The sequence below is a fragment of the Antechinus flavipes genome, chromosome 2, assembly GCF_016432865.1.
Source record: "Antechinus flavipes isolate AdamAnt ecotype Samford, QLD, Australia chromosome 2, AdamAnt_v2, whole genome shotgun sequence".
Classification (NCBI taxonomy): domain Eukaryota; kingdom Metazoa; phylum Chordata; class Mammalia; order Dasyuromorphia; family Dasyuridae; genus Antechinus; species Antechinus flavipes.
In genome coordinates this window covers 451,545,405-451,563,367 of record NC_067399.1, presented here as the reverse complement: position 1 = coordinate 451,563,367, position 17,963 = coordinate 451,545,405, and the positions used below count along the sequence as shown (strand labels likewise).

The window sequence follows — 17,963 nt, the reverse complement described above, 5'->3', positions numbered from 1 at the left end:
TTCTGGGAGCCGCGCGAGCGGGCGCTCGGGCCGCCGAGGGGAGGGGGGGAGGAGCGGGGGCGGTGCCGCGAGCTCTCTATGGTCGCGTCGGGCGATAGAAGGGCACGGGCGGGCCCGCGCGCGAAGCCTGGTGGGAGCGCGACGGGCGGGCCGGTAGCCTACAGCCGTGGGCAGACATGGTCACCGCGGCGTGGGCACTCCTCCTGCCCTTGCTCGGGCTCCTGCTGCCCACGCGGGTTCTGACCCACTCCTGGGACCCCGCCGGCTACTTGCTCTACTGCCCCTGCATGGGTAAGGCCTCCCAGGCCGGGCGCCCTCTGCTGGGCTCCTCCCGGCCGTCCTGCGATCAAAGGCACGAGACCCGGGATGTAGAGCTTGGCCTCAGACCAATCCACTCAGCTGGGATGGGGGGAGCTTCTCTGTGGTGCCTCCCCCTTACCCCCCAGCTAGATTGGTTTACTTCAAATCTAGGCAGAGTCTATCCGGGGACTGGACCAGTCCACTGTGGCCTCAGGAGAAACCTGCCCTGTGGCCCCGGACTAGTTCACTCTGGTGCCCGAGGTGGGGGTGGAGGGGGAATGAGGAGAAGAGAGCCCTCCTGTCCCAGCCCGATTCGTCTATTTCAGCTCCCCCCGGGGGGGAAGGAGGGGAAGGAAAGGGGGGAACCTGACCGATCTATGCAGAAGCTCCCTTCAACCATCGCCCCAGACGGGCCACCCAAGGAGTGGTGCCCAAACTGGGCAGACATTGCAGGTGATGCTGTCCCACCTGCTCTTCTGCACCAGCTAGGAATGCCTTCTCTGTTTCAGAGCTCCAATCCTCTCCTCCCCGGAAAACAGACCAGGGATCTTCCTTGGACCCTTGGCCTCTCCTGTAGAGCAATGGCCAGGAAATTAAGACTTCGAGACTCTTTAAATTGGAAGGGACTTTAACCCCTGTCCCTCCATTTTGCTGAAAACTGAGACGCAGGAGAGGAAATAACGATCAAAGTCACACAGTGGGTCAATGGCAAACCTCCAAGTAGAATGCTAGGCTTCCAAAGCCATGAAGTAACTATACATTTCTTAATTAAGTATTTTCTTGTCTTCTCTCCTGCCATAAAGGTTAAAACTTTTGCCAGCTGAAAATCAGATCTAGTGGAAAGATAACTGGATTTAGAATCAAAAGATCCAAATTCAAAATCTAGTCTTGCTACTTATTACTATGACTTTAAACAAGTTTCACTTCTCTGGGCCTCAGTTTCCCCATTTATAAATTAAGGGAATGAGAAATGCTTGCTTAAAGTTCCTTCTGGTTTTTTTAATCTATTTAGCTCACAGTGATTCCACAAACATTAAGTACTTTTTGTGTGCATGCCTGAACTGCTTCAATTAGTGCCTCATGGCTCCCTCTCAACCTGGCTTATTCATGTTTCTAGGGAGATTTGGGAACCAGGCAGATCATTTCTTGGGCTCCTTGGCATTTGCAAAGCTACTGAACCGGACTCTGGCTGTCCCACCTTGGATTGAATACCAACATCACAAGCCTCCATACACCAATGTGAGTCCTAGTCTGTGCCTCAGCCTTAACCCTGCCATTCAAGATTTTGAGGGAATTTACAAATTTCACAATGGATTGTGAGATGCTATCAATGAATTGTGGCTTTTTGAAAGTACCCTAAGTTATTGCTAGTAAAATGACTGCTTGGGCCCACCCCAGGAATTGCAAACAGTGTTCTTGTTCCTGATATCTTCTTCTGTCTGCAGAAAGTGTGTTTGGATCTGTTTCTTGTATAGTAAAAATGGGTTGCACTGAACTTTTCTCATTGTCACCTCAGCTTACTTCTGACATATGCTGCAAAGGTAAAATGGCATTAGGAGTTTAGTCTGTGATCTTGAGCCAAGGCAGAGCTTAGCCAGTTTATGTTAAGTTCAACCTCATGGCCTCTGGTTCACCAGCACTATATTTTTAATGAGTTCACTTGGACATAGGCTAGCAGTGCCTATAAACATAGACATAGCAATGGCTGGTTTTCATTTTTCTCTAAGAGGTGACACCTACTCAAGGACAAAGGTGGTCAGAAAAGAGTCCTTCTTTCCTAAGACAGGAGTCAAAGTGACTGCCAATACACTCCTCTCCCATCTTCATTTTCTCCTCTTACTTTCCCTCTCCCCACTTTCCCCCCATTCTTTATTTTTTCTGTTATTTCTTTTTTTTTCATATATCTTCTCCTCTCTCTCTCTCTCTCTCTCTCTCTCTCTCTCTCTCTCTCTCTCTCTCTCTCTCCCTCTCTCTCTCTCTCTTCCTTCTTTTTATTTGTCCCACTTCTCTTTTCCATAATCTTTTTGTCTCTCTCTCCATCCTTATAGCTGCATGTGTCCTATGAGACCTACTTCAAGTTAGATCCACTCAAAGAATATCATCGGGTCATTAGCTTGGAAAAATTCATGGAGAAGTTGGCCCCAATCTACTGGCCTCCTGAGAATCGAGTAGCCTACTGCTTTGATGTTGCAGCCCAGCGGAGTGCTGACAAGAAGACCTGCCCTATGAAGGTGGGTCCTTGGAAGCTTTGGCCTTCACTCTCTTTGTCCATACCTGAAACCTGCTGTACTTTCTACCTGCATTTCTTTTGTGAAGTCTTCCTTCCTGCTTTTTTTTTTTTTTCAGCTATGTATGTAAAGGTAGCTAAAAGGAATATTCTTTCTGCTGATCCCCTATCATCTAACATGAAGCAATGTTGCCATATTTCATGTGGTGGGAAGGATACTGAACAGGTGGTCAGGAAATCTAGGTCTCAGGCCTACTTCTGCCACTAATTTACTGCTTGACATTAGATGTCATCCATTCTCTCTGAACCTCTGGAGCTACTTCTATAAAATGAGGGAATTGGATTAAATGATCCATAATGATCCCTTCCAGTTCCAACATTTTGTGATTGTGTTGACTGCAAATGCCTGTAATGATTAGGAGTCATTCAAGTCCAGGGCTCAGATCCAATCTGATTCCTTACAGTAGGTATTTGATAAAAATGTTTATTTAGGCAGATCAGTTTGTATTGCCTTTTGGAAATTGTGAAGCTATAGAAGTGAGCAATATGATGCTTCTCAGAATTTTTAATGATAAATAAAGGCTTTGTACACTTCTCTTGCCAGTCAAACTGACCTGAAGTCCCCATTCACAGTGTTTCCATGCCTTTGCTCAGATTCTTCCCTCCTTGTATCTGGAATACATTCCTTGAGAGTACAGATTAGGTGCTATTTCCTATATGAGGTCTTTTCTGATTCCCCCTCCTTACCCCAATTCCCATTTGCTTCCATTTGAAATTATTTTGCATGACATTATATATGCTTTGTATTTACTTACTTTTATTGAGGCCATTCAGACGTTTGTTGTCACCTGGAATTAGATCTCTTGACATCTCCATAGAGCCCTCTCTATTTCTTTTCTTTTCACAACCCAGCTCCATTTGTCTGATTAGTGCCCAGCTTCTGCCCATCCCAACAACTGACTAAATATGTTATTTTTCAGGAAGGGAATCCCTTTGGCCCATTCTGGGATCAGTTCAATGTCAGTTTCAATAGATCAGAACTTTTTGGTGGCATTGCCTTCAGCTCTTCCTACAAGGACCATTGGATCCAAAGGTACTAAAAGAGGGGGTGGGAGTGGAAAGGGGGTGGGGCAATTAGAGGTGGAGGTCAGTAGCTGGCCAGAGCCTAGTTCTGCCTCACAATTCTAATCTATAACATGCAGTTACTTGGGATTGAAGGGGTAGCCAGTGTATCTCACTTGTTACATAGCACAGGGCCAGTGTCCAGAAAGTATCTGCTGTCTGATCTGTTCCCATTTCACAGCCTAACACCACAGGACATTGACCTACTGTGGGGTTGAGCAATAGTTTATCCCCTGATAAAGACTGTCATAAAATGAACATTTCATGATCATGTGAATCTAGGGTTCCTGGTCAAGGAATGAGAATTATTTGCCAGTTAACCTTCCTCTTCAGAGTTAAAATTGGAAGTTGTTTTTACATGAGGAAAAAAATTTCAGTCTCAGCTAAGAAAACTATATCATCCTGATAATTATCAGATACAGTATAATTAATAAGTGTTCTCTGCCATATGATATTGTTTAGAAAAAAGTAGGTTAAGTGAACAGACAGGTATTTATTGAATGCTTTTTACTATGTGTTACATACTAGGTGCTGAGAGAGACAGAAAAGTATAAGACATCATGGTTCCAGATTCCAAGGACTTTATATTTGAGTTAGGGAAGGAAAACTTAGAATAATCTAAAGTGGTTGGAGCTAAAAGCCTCATGGTAGTAAAGATAATAAATGTTGCAAGGGCAGATGAAAGAAGGATCAAGATATCTAATAATCTTAGGAAAATCTTCATGGAGAAAATTAACCTGGTGTTGGGTCATGAAGGGTAGAAAGATTTGGGAGAGTCAGAGCAGAAATATCATTTGGCACAGGTAGGAGCCAATAATTTTTCTTTTTTCTTTTCTTTTGTTTTGTTTTGTTTTGTTTTGTTTTGTTTTTTTTATGTGAGAGAGAATTAGGGTTAAGTGACTTGTTCAGGGTCACGAAGCTCATGAATGTTAAGTGTCTGAGACTATATTTGAACTCAGGTTCTCCTGACTCCAGGGCCAGTGTTCTAACCTCTGTACCATCAAACTACCAGGGAGCACAATTCTTAAACTACTAACTCTGTTCTTAAACTAATGCTTTTGATTCAAATGGACACAGCAGTTTACCCAACAAAATGCAAACTGAGGCAGAGAAACATGCGACTATGAAACCTCCTACTTTTTTGGTGTTAAGTGAAGAGATATCCCCCTAAAATCCCCTGCTACTTCATTATGATATGAAGATATAGTGAGAGGCTTGGATTCCTCAAGCCTTCCCCATGAAGCACAAGTACTCCATGTCTTTCCAAGCTGGAAAGACTAAGGATAAGAGCCCAGTACTTGGCTATGTGTCTGTGGTCTGAGACCAGCCATACTAAATTAAAGAGGTTCAATGTTGGAAAGCTGGCTTCCAACACAGCACCTTATAAACATTATGAAGGATGAGAGGGGTAGAGGTAGGCAATCTTGAGAGTACCTGTATCAGTGAAATCATGGCTCCTAAAAGACAGATGTTTGAACTGGTTTTTATTTCTTTTTTAATAAACATCAAAACTTATAATAATCACTCATATTTATAGAGAGCTTTAAGGTTTATGAAGTATTTTCCTCATAGCCCTGTGAGCTGGGTTGTGCAAGTATCATTTCTATTTTGCAGGTAAATAAACTGAAACAAAGAGAGTTTGTATAGAGCTCATACTCATATAGCTAGTAAACTCTGGAGCTGGTATACAGATGCATTTTTATTCTTCAAAAGTACCACTGCTCATTAGCCTGAGCTCCTCTTTGGGAGTAGACTTTGGGGCAGGTCCATGGGTAACCCCCATAGCAAAAAAGTCTTATTATTTTATCATCTTACTTCATTTCTGATCCAGACTAAATTTCTGTACAAGATCATTATCTCTTTTTCAGGACTCAACTCTATATGGCTCTTGAACATTTACAAAAAGGTAGTGAGTTGGTCTTAAGCACATGGATCTCTCCCTCTGTCTCCCCTTATTTTCCCCCACTTTTCCCCTCTCCTCTCCAGGATTTGCTTTATTGAGGAGATTCCAAAGAAGCCTGCCACAGGCCCTAAAGGCCATTTTCTTTCATTTCTTTACATTTTTTTTTTTTAATGAATCATGTTCAGACAGAAAAATCAGAACAAAAAGGAAAAACCACAAGTGGGGGGGGGGGGGAGGGGGAAGTGAACATAGCAATGTGTTGATTTACAGTCAGTCTCCATAGTTCTTTCTTTGTATTTCAATGGCAGTTTCCATCCAAAGTTTATTAGGATTGCCTTAGATCATCGAACCACTGAAAAGAAGCAAGTCCATTATAGTTGATCATCCTACAATCTTAATGTTGCTGTGTAAAATGCTTGTTTCACTCAGCATTACTTTATGTAATTCTTCCCAGGCCTTTCTAAAACTAGCCTATTCATCATGTTTTATAGAATAATAATATTCTATCACTTTCATATACCATAACTTCCCCTATTGATGGACATCTACTCATTTTCCAATTCTTTGCCACCACAAAAAAAGCTGCTACAAGTATTTTTGTGTATGTGGGTTCTTTTCTCTCTTTTATGATTTCTCTGGATCACAGAGTAGTAGAGTCCCAGTAGTGACACTGCTAGGTTAAACGATATATACAGTTTGATGGCCCTTTGGCTGTAGTTCCAAATTGTTCTCTAGAGTGGGTAGATCATTTCACAATTCCACCAACAATACATCAGTGTCCCAGTTTCCCACATCCCTCCAACATTTAACATTATCTTTTCCTTCATCTTAACCAATTTGAGGGATGCCTGAAAGCCATTTTCTCTTTGAAAAGAGAATGCTGATACATCATGAACCTTGTTTAAAAAAAAAAAAAAAAACCTGACTTCCTAGAAGGTTTGCTTTGAGGCAAAGAGCTCACTTAGATATGTAGATTCTGGTGTGTGTGTGTGTGTGTGTGTGTGTGTGTGTGTGTGTGTGTGCACAAGCATGTGCGTGCATGTGCTTTTAAACAGTTTCATCATTCCACATTTACCCCTTGGATTTACATAGTCAAATGGGGTTTTGTTTTTTCCCCCCAGTGGTTTGATGCCTTCAGCCTCATGGCCCCAATAGTACTGAGGGAGTCTGTGCTGTGTGTGTGTATACATAAATGGCTGTGTGTGTGTGTGTGTGTGTGTGTGTGTGTGTACTTATATTCTTCTTAAATAGACACAGACAGGTAGATGGATGCCTTTTCAAGACAAAAAATAACCTTTTGGAAGAGGAGCTATTCTGAGGATCCACAGTGGGCATGGAATTTGAGAAAGAGGTCAGCAAATACATTTGTAGGGGTAAAGTTGGAAGAGTTTATGATGATGATAATGTGTCATGAGGTCTGAAAGACTGAAGATTATAAAACTCCAGAAGTTAGAAGTGTAAGTTCTGGCTTTGCCTTTTATTTAGGTATGAACTATGGGCAAGTTATTTTACCTTTTCAGGCTTCAAAAGAACTATAGAAATGTGAGTTATTCATTTGTGAGTGAGAAGTGTGAGTTTCACAATTTTGGAAGTGGGGGGACAGGTAGGTTGTGTAGTGGTTAGAGCACTAGCCCCAGAGTCAAATGGGACTTCAGACATGTGGTCTGAAGACATCAGGTCACACTCGCTAGCTTGTGTGACCCCAGGCAGGTCATTTAACCTTGATTGCCTTGAACAACAACAAAAAAGGAAATGTGAGTTATACCTCTGCTTCCTCTTCCTCCTCTTTTTTCTCCTCTTTTCCTATTTCTTCTCTTCTTCCTCCTCCTCCTTGCCTTCTTCTCTGAGCATCAGTGTCCTCTTCTACAAAATTGAGTAGTTTCAAGGAAAGAATTTTACAAACTGTAAAATACTGTTTAAATATGTCATTGTATTGTTTAAAATAATAATGTAGCTGTTGGGTGAGAGGTACTGCAAGGATTAGAGAGAAGGGAGAATGCCATTCATGGTTGCCTGTGATAAAAGGTTCCAGAAATACTTGTAAAATGACCACAGTAGTTCAGGGCTGGGGCAAATAAAGAAAGACCATGGGTCTCATGGTGGTTATTCAGGCTTGCTTCTCAAAAAAGCAACTTTTCATCCATATCAGAAAAATCAACTTGATCAATCTCTTCTAGATGACTTTTTCCTAAACAAAAAGAGAATGAACTTAACATTTTTTACAAGACAGTGGACCTCCACATTGTTTGATTATTTTATCTCCATAGTTTCTGGGCCTGATCCTGCTAGCAGGTGAATTATTCCAGCTCTAATTAGAGCATGGAATTTACAAAATTTGTTTACTTACATGAAAAGAGAAGTAGATGACTTCCAAGATCTTCCCAACTCTGACACTGTTTTAAAAATCTTTCAGCTCTGAGATTCTGATTTCTGGGATTTTAGAAATGTCAGAATCAGGCCTCTTTTAGAGATATCCAAGACAGAGTTAGTGATTTTATACTTGGTCCTTTGGGACATCCCCACTGCTTCTAGTGCTTGCAAATGAATTTAATTTGACAGAAGAAGGAAATAGTTCTCTTTTAATTTTGAAAATCTCCAAGAAATCAATCTAGCCTTCTTAGGAATATTTTTTTTTTATCAATCTTTCCAAATTAAAGGTAGACTTAGCTGAAAAATGATCATAGATTTGTTTGACATAGCCATAAGACCCTGAACAAAATCCATTTCTTCTCTAAAGGCAGCCATTTACTTGTCCCTGCAACTGAAGTATGTTCATTATTTGCTGAATCTAAGGCCCAAAGCTCTGTGCTGTGCCACACCCAGGAGTGAATTACAGCACCACAGGTTGGGAGCCAACATGACATTCACAAGGTTAGAAGACTCCACTGTAAATTTTTAATTATAAAACAAGCAGACAGGATTGTAAATTCCAAACCACAGACAATAACGCTTTGAGCTCTGCACCTAGCATTCTTATCAGTTCGTTGGGATTTCAAAATCTCTTGTGCTTGTTGCATGTGGTGCGACTTTTCAGCTGGTCCGAGGTCATGGTGCAACTTCATCCATTTCCTGTGGGGGTAGGCTGTAGGCTCATGCCTTTTCCCTCCATCCCTCTCCCTTGAAATGGCTGGGTCTGTGACTGGGCCTGTGCTCTTCTCCTCCTAGGTTTCCCCCAGATAAGCACCCAGTGCTTGCCCTCCCTGGCGCTCCCGCTCAGTTTCCAGTGTTGGAAGAACACAGAGCCCTGCAGAAGTACATGGTATGGTCAGACGACATGACGCAGAAGGGGGAGGCCCAGATCCAGTCTCATCTCATCAGGCCTTACATTGGGGTTCATCTCCGAATTGGCTCTGACTGGGTAACTTTTCTACTTATTTAGGGATCTTTCCATGCTTACAAGCTTTGTGCAATTGCAGGAATATCATGATGGGGGGTGGGGGTGGGGAAGGAAGGGGGGCGCCTATAGTTTGCTACCATTCTCCTGCTAGATTCCCTTTCAACAGATACTGTTCAGTTGTGATCTAACAGTCATCATTTTTCTCCCTGTTTTACAGATGGATAGACTGAGGCAATGAGAGGTCTTGCATGTGATATCCCCCCAGGTCAGGCAGCAGGCCAGTGATGGAGGGAAAAATAAGAGTCTTGACCCTCCCTCCCTTGTGCTAGCTTGTGGACTATTGTGAAAGACAAGTTCTTAGAGACTGGGGTAGGATACTTTTTTTAAAAATCATATTAAGGAGCCATGATACTGCCCATGTAGATGCTCTCAATATCATAACAATACCAGATTATAACTCCTTTTTGCCAAATCAAGCAGTTGAATGAATGCTTGGGGCCAGATCTCTGCGGATAAGCTTGTTTGAGATTAAGGGAGCTAGTCCACGGCTAATAGATACATGGTCCTGGTGCTTAGTCTTTCCAGTTTGGCAAAGCTAGTGCCCCACTGGCCTCCCTATCGTGGAGAATCCAAGAGTATCTGTATCACAAAGACCCCCGAGCAAACTTACATAGAAGAAGCAGTGAAGGATACGCAAATCCTGAGGTGTCCCTGAGAGCATAAAAACTGACCAAATATATTCAGAAACTCCACAGGGAAGAGTTCAAGAAACCCATAGGAAGATATATTCTTATTATTTATTGTGTTGTTTTTCCCCTATAAAAATGTAAATTTTTGAGTTTGAATTTTGCATTTTCTTTGATTTTTTTTTTTTTTATTGTTCGGAAAAGAGGTCTTCAGAAGGAAAGTGATGTCTCTTTAATCCTTTCTTTTCATTGTACTTCCTGACTTTCCTCACATCTTGCCCATTTAGAAAAATGCCTGTAGTATGCTGAAGGATGGGACAGCCAACTCCTTTTTCATGGCTTCACCCCAATGTGTAGGCTACAACCGCAACACTGCTGCGCCTCTCACCATGGTCATGTGCCTGCCAGATCTGAAGGAGATCAAACGGGCCCTGAGGCTTTGGGTGAAGACAGTAAAAGCCCAATCCATTTACATTGCCACAGACTCAGAAAGCTATGTCTCTGAAATTCAGCAGCTGTTCAAAGGAAAGGTAAGCTCTCCGGGAAAGAAGGGATGCAGTATTAGAACCTGACCAGAGATTAAGCTGAGATTGCTCTTTGCCTGCCTTCCCAGTGCTTCATATAGAACTGAGGCACTTGAGGGAGGGAGGCAAGCTGACAAGAAAAAGGCTAATCTAGTTCCTTAGGGATTGGCAATTTATGCCACATTTAACTGGTCTGCCTGCCATTGCTGCTGCTTCTTGCTTTTCCTGGCCCTTCATTCCTTTGTTTGTTCTTTTCTCCACCTGCTTACTAAGGGCCAGGCAGGGCTCTGATTGATAATGACTAACTACAGTCATCGTTAATCCTCTCCCTCTTTCTTTCTCTCTCTCTCTCTGACCACCAAGAGGGTTTGTTTATTGCGCTTTTCCTGGATTCTCTCATTGTAATGTTCTAATTGTTTCCATATGTGTAAATCCTATCTTTCCTCACAAGTCAGCGGCTGTAGTTTCTTATATAAGAAAGAGATGGAGGGACAGCTAGGTGGCGCAGTGGATAGAGCACCAGCCCTGAAGTCAGGAGGACCTGAGTTCAAATATGGTCTCAGACACTTAGTACTTCCTAGCTGTTTGATCCTGTGCAAGTCACTTAACCCCAATTGCCTCAGCAAAAAAGAAAGAGAGAGATGGAGAAACAGTGTCATATAATGGAAAAAAAATATTGTAATTAGGAGTTCAAATCTGGTATAATCAATGAATCAATTGACAAACATTCGTGAAGTGATTCCTGTGTGCTAGATGCTGTTTAAATTCTGATTAAGAATTCCTGGCTTTAACACCATGAACCTCTGTGATCTCAGGCAAGTCACTTAATACCTTGGAGCCTCATTTTCCTCCTGTGTAACATGGGAAAAATAATTGCTACACCATCCAGCCTTTTAGAATAATGGTGAGAAAAGTATTTGATAAGCTTTACCAGACTGGCCTTCTTTCTCTGTCCCTAGATCAAGGCTATTGGTGTCACTCCAAAGAAAATTTGGAAGCTCTATGTTCTGTCTTATTCCCTTATCTCCTATTACTAATGAATATGTTGCAGAAGTGGTGGATTTGTCACTTTTTTAGAGCATATAGACTTATTTTTTTCTTAAGACAACATAGGAATAGTAGAAAGACACCAGATTTGTAGTTATAAGGTGCCTTTATTCAGTTACTTCAGTCTTGTCCAAATTTTCATGACTTCATTTGGGCTTTTCTTGACAAAGATACTGGAATGGTTTGTCATTTCCTTCTCCAACTCATTTTACAGATCAGAAAACTGAGACAAACTAGGTTTGCCCAACATCACCCATCTAGTGTCTGAGGCCAGATTTGAAATCATGCCTTCTAGACTCAGGTCCTGTGTTTTGGCCACTGAGCCACCTAGCTGTCCCATGTAGTCATAAGACCATGGTTCAAATTCCAAGTATGCCACTAAGTAGTATGACGACTCCAAACCAGTGTTTTCATTAGCTCATGCTGACTTTCTATCCCTGCCTCATAAACAACAAAAGCCTTACCTCATGGAGCAGATAGTCTTATAAGAAGGGAAAGAAATTTTTCCAAACATCCACCAAAGTGCTAATTTAAGCAGAACCAGCAGCCAGATTAGTACGAGATTTGTATTATACAATAGATTAAGATTTCATAAGTCAGGAATGAAACACAGTTCTCTTCGTAGAAATATGGGAGATGACAGATGTAAAATGTTGACATGGTCACTGTGTTCAATTTTTCCTAGTTGTTTTTCTTTGTTTAAGGGAAGGTTTTATGAGAAAAAGAAGAATTTTGAAAATGGTAGTAATATAAAAACCAAAAACTTCACTAAACATTTTTAAATGAGCTTGTATAGGCAGTCAAGCCTATAGCTACAGGCTACATTGCTTTACATAAAGCCTTGGCTTGGAAATCAGGAAAATAAAGTTCCAATCCAAACTCTGCCTCTTTGAAGCTGTGTTAATCTTGTGCTAATCCCATGAAAATTTCCTCTCTGTGAAATGGGGATAATAATAATACTTGTTTTACTTACCTCACTGGGGTATTTGTGAGGAAAGCCTTTTGTAAACCTTAAAGAATCATAGAAATGTGCAGTTGTTATTGTTCTAAAGGAGTTAGGACTAGATCTGGGTGTGAAAGTAAGGATATGATTTGTAAAGGCATGAAGAGGGAGAGAAGATTTCCAACAAATGTAGAGGTTGCAAGAGAAGGTAGGGGCAGGAACAAAGCCTAATTCCTTCAGGAATGTTTAGGAGATTTACCTGACTGAAGTGGAGGAGGGTTGTATGAGGAACTGAAGTAGGCTAGCATTGGAAAAAGATATAGATGCTGGCTGAACTAGCAAGTTCATGGGTGTGTCGTACTGGAAAAGGTTGAAAACTTGTTTGTGCCAAGTATGAGGTGGAATTTGATCTTTATATTATCCTCTTGGCTTTTTAAATTTTCATTCATAACCTCAGATCCTAAGAAAGAAAATATGGTTAAATCTGACTCTCATTGAAGCCTAACTTTCAAGACCTTTCACATTCTGGGACCATCTCAACTTTTCTTATTTATTCTTAAATTCTGAAAACACACACACACACACACACACACACACACACACACACACACACACGAGTATTTCAGCACATTCTAAGAGAACAGGGGAAAAAAGCATTCTGTGAAATTGTGAGTCTCCATTTCACACCTCTGGCCTTTTTTAAGAGCACATAATAAATTCTTTAAGTTACTTTCAAAACTTCCCTAATTGTTTGAATTTCCTACTGTTCTCTTCCCCATTAAACATAAGTAAAAAAAAAAAAAGGAGAAAAAAATAACTCTTGGAATAAATAAGCCATGATCATGTCCAAAAATGTGTGTCTCTCCACCTTATGTCACTCCCCTCTGTCAAGAGGTTGGTAACACAATTCATTAAAAGTCCTCTAGAGATATGATTAATTAGTGTTTGAAGGAGAGTTTTTAAGTTTTTCAAAGCTGACTTTGCCTACATTGTTGTTTTCCATATTTGAATTATTCTTCTAGTTTGGCTCTTACAATTCAGGATTCTTTGAAATAGTCTCCTTCATCACTTCTTATAATGTAATGGTAGCCTTATTATATTCATATCCAGTTTGCCTAGCCATTCCCCGGTTGTCTAAGAAGCAAGCTAAGGCACCTTTTAGATTCTAGTTCTTTCCTCTCCCTTCCCCCCTTTTAATCCTTCCTTCAGGATTAGGAAATTTGTTTTGCTGGTGACTGTTCCCTCAGTATTATCTTCTCCCTTACCCTCTCTACCCTCCCCCGCCTCACTTGTTTCCCTGTTGAGTCTGATGTATTTCTACACCAAACTAGTGCATATTTTCATGCCAAACCTTACCTTTCCACATTTATTTCATTTTCTTTACTTCCTTTTACAATCTGGTCTTGTCTAACTGCTCTTATTTCTCCCCTATGCTACACCTTATTCTCTCTGGCTTTCACTTGATGTTTCTTGTGCCTAGAATGTCCTTCTCCCTCTTGACCCATCTTTTCAAGCCCAACCTAATTGCAACCTTCTCCATTAGACCTTCTCTGACCCACTCTTCCCCCTCTCCTCCCCCCCCCCCTTGCTTTTCTTCTTTTAGACTTTTTATGGTAGTACTTGGCTTGTGCCTTTTTCATGCTCTTACCTCAGTGGTTTAAAGAATTACTTGTCTACACAGAAGGTCTACTGAATTTGTTCTTGTGCTATCTTGTAGGTGCCAATGAAGCATTTGCCTTCTCTTCTCCTACTCTCATTAAATGACCAGCCTGAGGCTTTTTCTGATCAAACACAGCCTTGTTGATGTCTCCTAGATTCTAAGATTCAAAACTCCTGGATTCCTCACTTTTTCTCCCAGCTGCATCCAAGCTGTTGCTAAGTCCTGTCAGTTTCTCCTTTGCAACAGCCCTTAAATATTCTCCTTTCTCTTCTCAGACACAGTTGCCACCCTGTGCAAACCTTACACCTAGATTATTGCTATGACCTGAGGTGTGTCTGCCTCAGGTCTCTCCCCACTCCAGGTCACTCTCTATTCATTTACTAAAATGCAGTTTTGGTTATGTCACCCACCCCTATTCAGTAAACTCCAGTGGCTTCTGAGTGCCTCTAAGATCAAATACAAACCTTGATCCAAAGAGCATTCAAAGGCCCTCTTACTTTCCCAATCTTCTTACAACCTCCTCCCCAACAGATACTCCTCGGTCCAGTGATGCTGGCCTTCCTGGTTGTGCCATGCACAAGACTCTTCATTCTCCCAGTATTCTGTCTAGCTGTCTCTTATGTTTGGAATAGACTTTTCTCCTCTGCTCTGACTATTGACCCCTCTGACTTCCTTTAAGTCCTAATTAAAATCCCACTTTCTACAGGAAGCGAGCCCTAACACCCCTTCATTCTAATGTTTTCCCTCTTCTAATTATTTCCTATTTGGCCTGTGTTATAGTTTATTTTGTATATGGTGAAGAGTTGAGAATGGCACCTAAATTGCATACATGTAGAAGTTGTTTAATAATTATTTATTTATTAATCGATTGATCTTTCACACAGTTTTCCTGGTGCAAGTCATTCTCAATTATATAGTACTTGTTTATACCCAGCATGCGGCTTACCATTGGTCTTTAAGGCTACTGTAGTTGTGATTGTTCAGAAATTGTGTTCTGTTATTCAGAGCTAAGAGACCCTTCACTTATGATGTGCTGTGTACAGCAGTATTTTATGTTTGTGTCTTATTCCCCCACTACATTGTAAGCTCCATGAGGTCATAGACAGAATTTTAAACTCATTATCTCTCTCCTCACTAGGCAGGTGCTCTGTGTGATAGGTGCTTTGTCAGTGTTAATTAAACTGTTGAAATGAAATCCTTTGGATTAACCTGCTCTGCCTCTTTTCTCCCTGCAGGTAAGGGTGGTGAGCCTGCAGCCTGAAGTAGCACAGATTGACCTGTACATCCTTGGTCAGGCAGACCACTTCATCGGCAATTGTGTCTCTTCCTTTACTGCCTTTGTGAAAAGGGAACGTGACTTACGGGGCCAGTCCTCCTCCTTCTTTGGCATGGACCATCCCCCACATTTGCGGGATGAATTCTGATCTTCTGTCCTCTCCCCTGGCAATCAGGGCCATGGATCTTGGGGTGGCAGTGTCCTGTGGCCAGACAGTGAGGTCAAGTCACCAGCCTGTTTCATACAAGTGCTGGGGGGGTGGGGGGTGGGGGGAAGGGAGGGATTGGGGGAAGGAGGTGTCTGTGTCTAGTGTCTGGTTGTAACCCACCTGAATTCCAGCATATAGCTGCCTAGTCAACTTAATTTTGGGGGACCAGATAGCAGAATACCTCAAATTGCAAGAGCTTCCTCTAAGACTAGAGCTGCCTTTGTGTTCCATTTCTAGGTAATTCCTGAGTTAATCCTTAGTATTAGACAATGGAATACCTTGTCTCTTCCTTATTTTCGCATACTTCCCTGTCTATATCCTGCTGTTTCTTCAAAGGACCCCTGTTTAATTGGCATTCCATCATTGAAATATAGTGGCCCTCATGGTTTTTTAAGCATCCACTGGCAACATAATGTGGTGCAAAGGGCACTAGCTTTTCTAGTTACAAAATATATGACCTTGAATGGATCACTTCAACTTTGGACCTCCCTTATTCGAAGTGTAAAAGAAGAATACTGGCAGAGGTGACTTCCAAGGTCTCTTCCCACCGTAGCCCTGTAATCCTCCAAGTAGCAGATCTGGATTATACCTTTTCTGGTTTTATATGACCAACTTAGATTTTTCTCTCTACGTAGCTATTTTTATAACAGTGAAATTAATTCATGTGGAGACCTAAAGTGGCCTTAATGGTTCAGGCAAATGAGAAACTGGGACAGGTTTGTTGGCTAGGGGCTGGCAACCTAAACCATAATTGCCAAAGATGACCCTTTGGTTGCCTGCCATCTCCTTATACTGCCCCTGCCTTTCTGCATTAATCCCTTCTTTTTACAGTTCTCCTTGTGAGAGCCTATGTGCACTGATATTCCAGAAGGACCATTTTAGATAAGCAAGCACTTTGAAAAGATTGCTGATTTCTAATAGAACCTCTCAGTATAAAAAGTTTGCTTCCATGGCTTTTACTCCCTCTGGGCTCGAGTACCAACCAAAACTTTATTCTTCCTTCTTGCCTTCCTTCCTTTGTGCAGTGAGATCTGAGGCCTTGGTGATGGGCTGTGAGAACCAAGATGCAAATGGCCCAGTCACTGGATAGAACCTTTAGATCTGGTTTCTCAATCTTAAGTGGCCCTTGCCATTCTCCCTCCCTCTAGCTTCCACCCCTTTTGTAGGACCTGGGCAATTTTCTTCCAGGAAGTCATTCCCTCTCATCTTCTTTATGACTAAGGCATTGTACAGTCATCCTGCACACTGCCCAAGAGTGGGAGTTTTCTCTAGATGACTTGTAAAATTCACAGATATCAACACAAGATTAATTCTGTTCACCTCTGCCTCTATTTCTCGTTGGTGGAGGCAATTCAGTCTCAGAGACAGGGGACCTGACAGGAAGCCAGGCTTGCCACTCATCATTTTGGTTTTGACATTGACATTCATCTTCTAAGGAGGAATTGAATTCCCATTATAAAGTGGAAATGATTTGTTGTAGAGATCACAATCAAGGGACTTGCCTCAGGATGCTAGTCTGTGAAGGAAGATGCATTTGTGCTGCTCAAATTCCCTTAAATTTCAAAGGGGCCTTAGGAGACCTGACTAAGGAAAATCCCCTGGAAAGGAATTTTGTACATTTTTTTTCAATAAAATACAGCCATGCATTTTTAAGTCTTGAGTAAATTAGCCAAATGATCATTTCTCTCTACTGTCTTCCTGTCCCCAGCCAGCCAGGCAGGTTAATGAGCTAGTAAACAGACCTAGCAACCTCTTCCTGTCCAAACATCTGCTCTATCCAAATGTGCTTCTCCAGAGTAAAGTCACAAGAACAAACTTAAAGCTTGTGTAGTTTAGTATGTGTTTAGTCATTGTGTAGCTCACATTTCTTCAGGGTTTTTGATTTACAAAGTTCTTTCCTCACAATGATACCCTTGCAAAGGAGGCAAGACAAGGTTTATATTATCTTCCCTTAACAAATGGGCAAAATGAAACCCAGAAAGATGAAATTACTTGAAGGCCACATGGTTAGCAGACATTCAAACCCAGATCTTTGGTCTCCAGATTTAGTGTTCTCCAATTCATCAATGGATGAATTTTAATCAGCACTGGTTGTATTGGATATGGAACAATAATTAAATTCTAGGCCTGTTTCTTCTAGCTATAAAATAGGTCCACTAATTTTGCCCTTTATAGGTTTTCTGAGAATAAAATGAGATAAATACACTGTGGTTGTAAAGTAAGGAGATTGTGTTTAAAATCAAATCATAAGGGAGGGAGACAGGTAACCAGAAGCATATCACAAGGATGACTTAAACCCAAAAATATCAAGGACATGTAGAAAAGGCAGTGAACTGATGGTGTAGGAGGAATGGGGTTAAGGAGTTGTTTAAGGGAATTTATGGAAAATTAAAAGACCAAGAGGAAAACCTTTATCTCCTTGATCCTTTAGGGAAGATTTATGAAAGGAGAGATTGTGATAGAGACTAGAATTTTGATTTCATCAATTTAAGAAACTCAGATGAGGAAATTTCTATTTATATTTGTTTTCACCCTTCCTACAAAGATCAGTCAACAAGCATACTTATTATTATATATAAAGTATATTTAGGCCCTGTGCAAGAAAAAGACAAAATCAATCCCTACCTTCAAAGAAGTTACATTCTAATAGGGGAGTCATAAATCATAGATACATACAAAATACAGAGTAGGTGGAAAGTAACCTCAGAGAGGGATACGCTACTACCTGTG

The 17,963-nt window shown here is 41.4% G+C and overlaps 1 protein-coding gene and 1 long non-coding RNA gene across 2 annotated transcripts; one reads left to right on the top strand and one right to left on the bottom strand.

Moving 5' to 3' along the window:
• Positions 1–50: 50 nt before the first annotated feature.
• POFUT1 (protein O-fucosyltransferase 1) lies at positions 51–15,274 on the top strand. Its single transcript, XM_051979405.1, has 7 exons — positions 51–291; positions 1,418–1,539; positions 2,349–2,531; positions 3,508–3,620; positions 8,718–8,910; positions 9,863–10,105; positions 14,985–15,274. Exons 1-7 carry the CDS (start codon positions 177–179, stop codon positions 15,171–15,173), a joined length of 1,158 nt encoding a protein of 385 aa, XP_051835365.1. The 5' UTR covers positions 51–176; the 3' UTR covers positions 15,174–15,274.
• LOC127550468 (uncharacterized) lies at positions 4,138–14,557 on the bottom strand. Its single transcript, XR_007950870.1, has 3 exons — positions 13,738–14,557; positions 7,318–7,415; positions 4,138–5,904 (listed from the first exon to the last, which is right to left on the bottom strand). It is a non-coding gene; the product is annotated as an uncharacterized LOC127550468 (long non-coding RNA).
• Positions 15,275–17,963: the final 2,689 nt, after the last annotated feature.

Coding starts and splice junctions, on each gene's coding strand:
- POFUT1 (XM_051979405.1), top strand. CDS start 177: ATGGTCACCGCGGCGTGGGCACTCCTCCTGCCCTTGCTCGGGCTCCTG. Junction 292..1,417: donor GCTCTACTGCCCCTGCATGG/GTAAGGCCTCCC, acceptor TCATGTTTCTAG/GGAGATTTGGGAACCAGGCA. Junction 1,540..2,348: donor ACAAGCCTCCATACACCAAT/GTGAGTCCTAGT, acceptor CCATCCTTATAG/CTGCATGTGTCCTATGAGAC.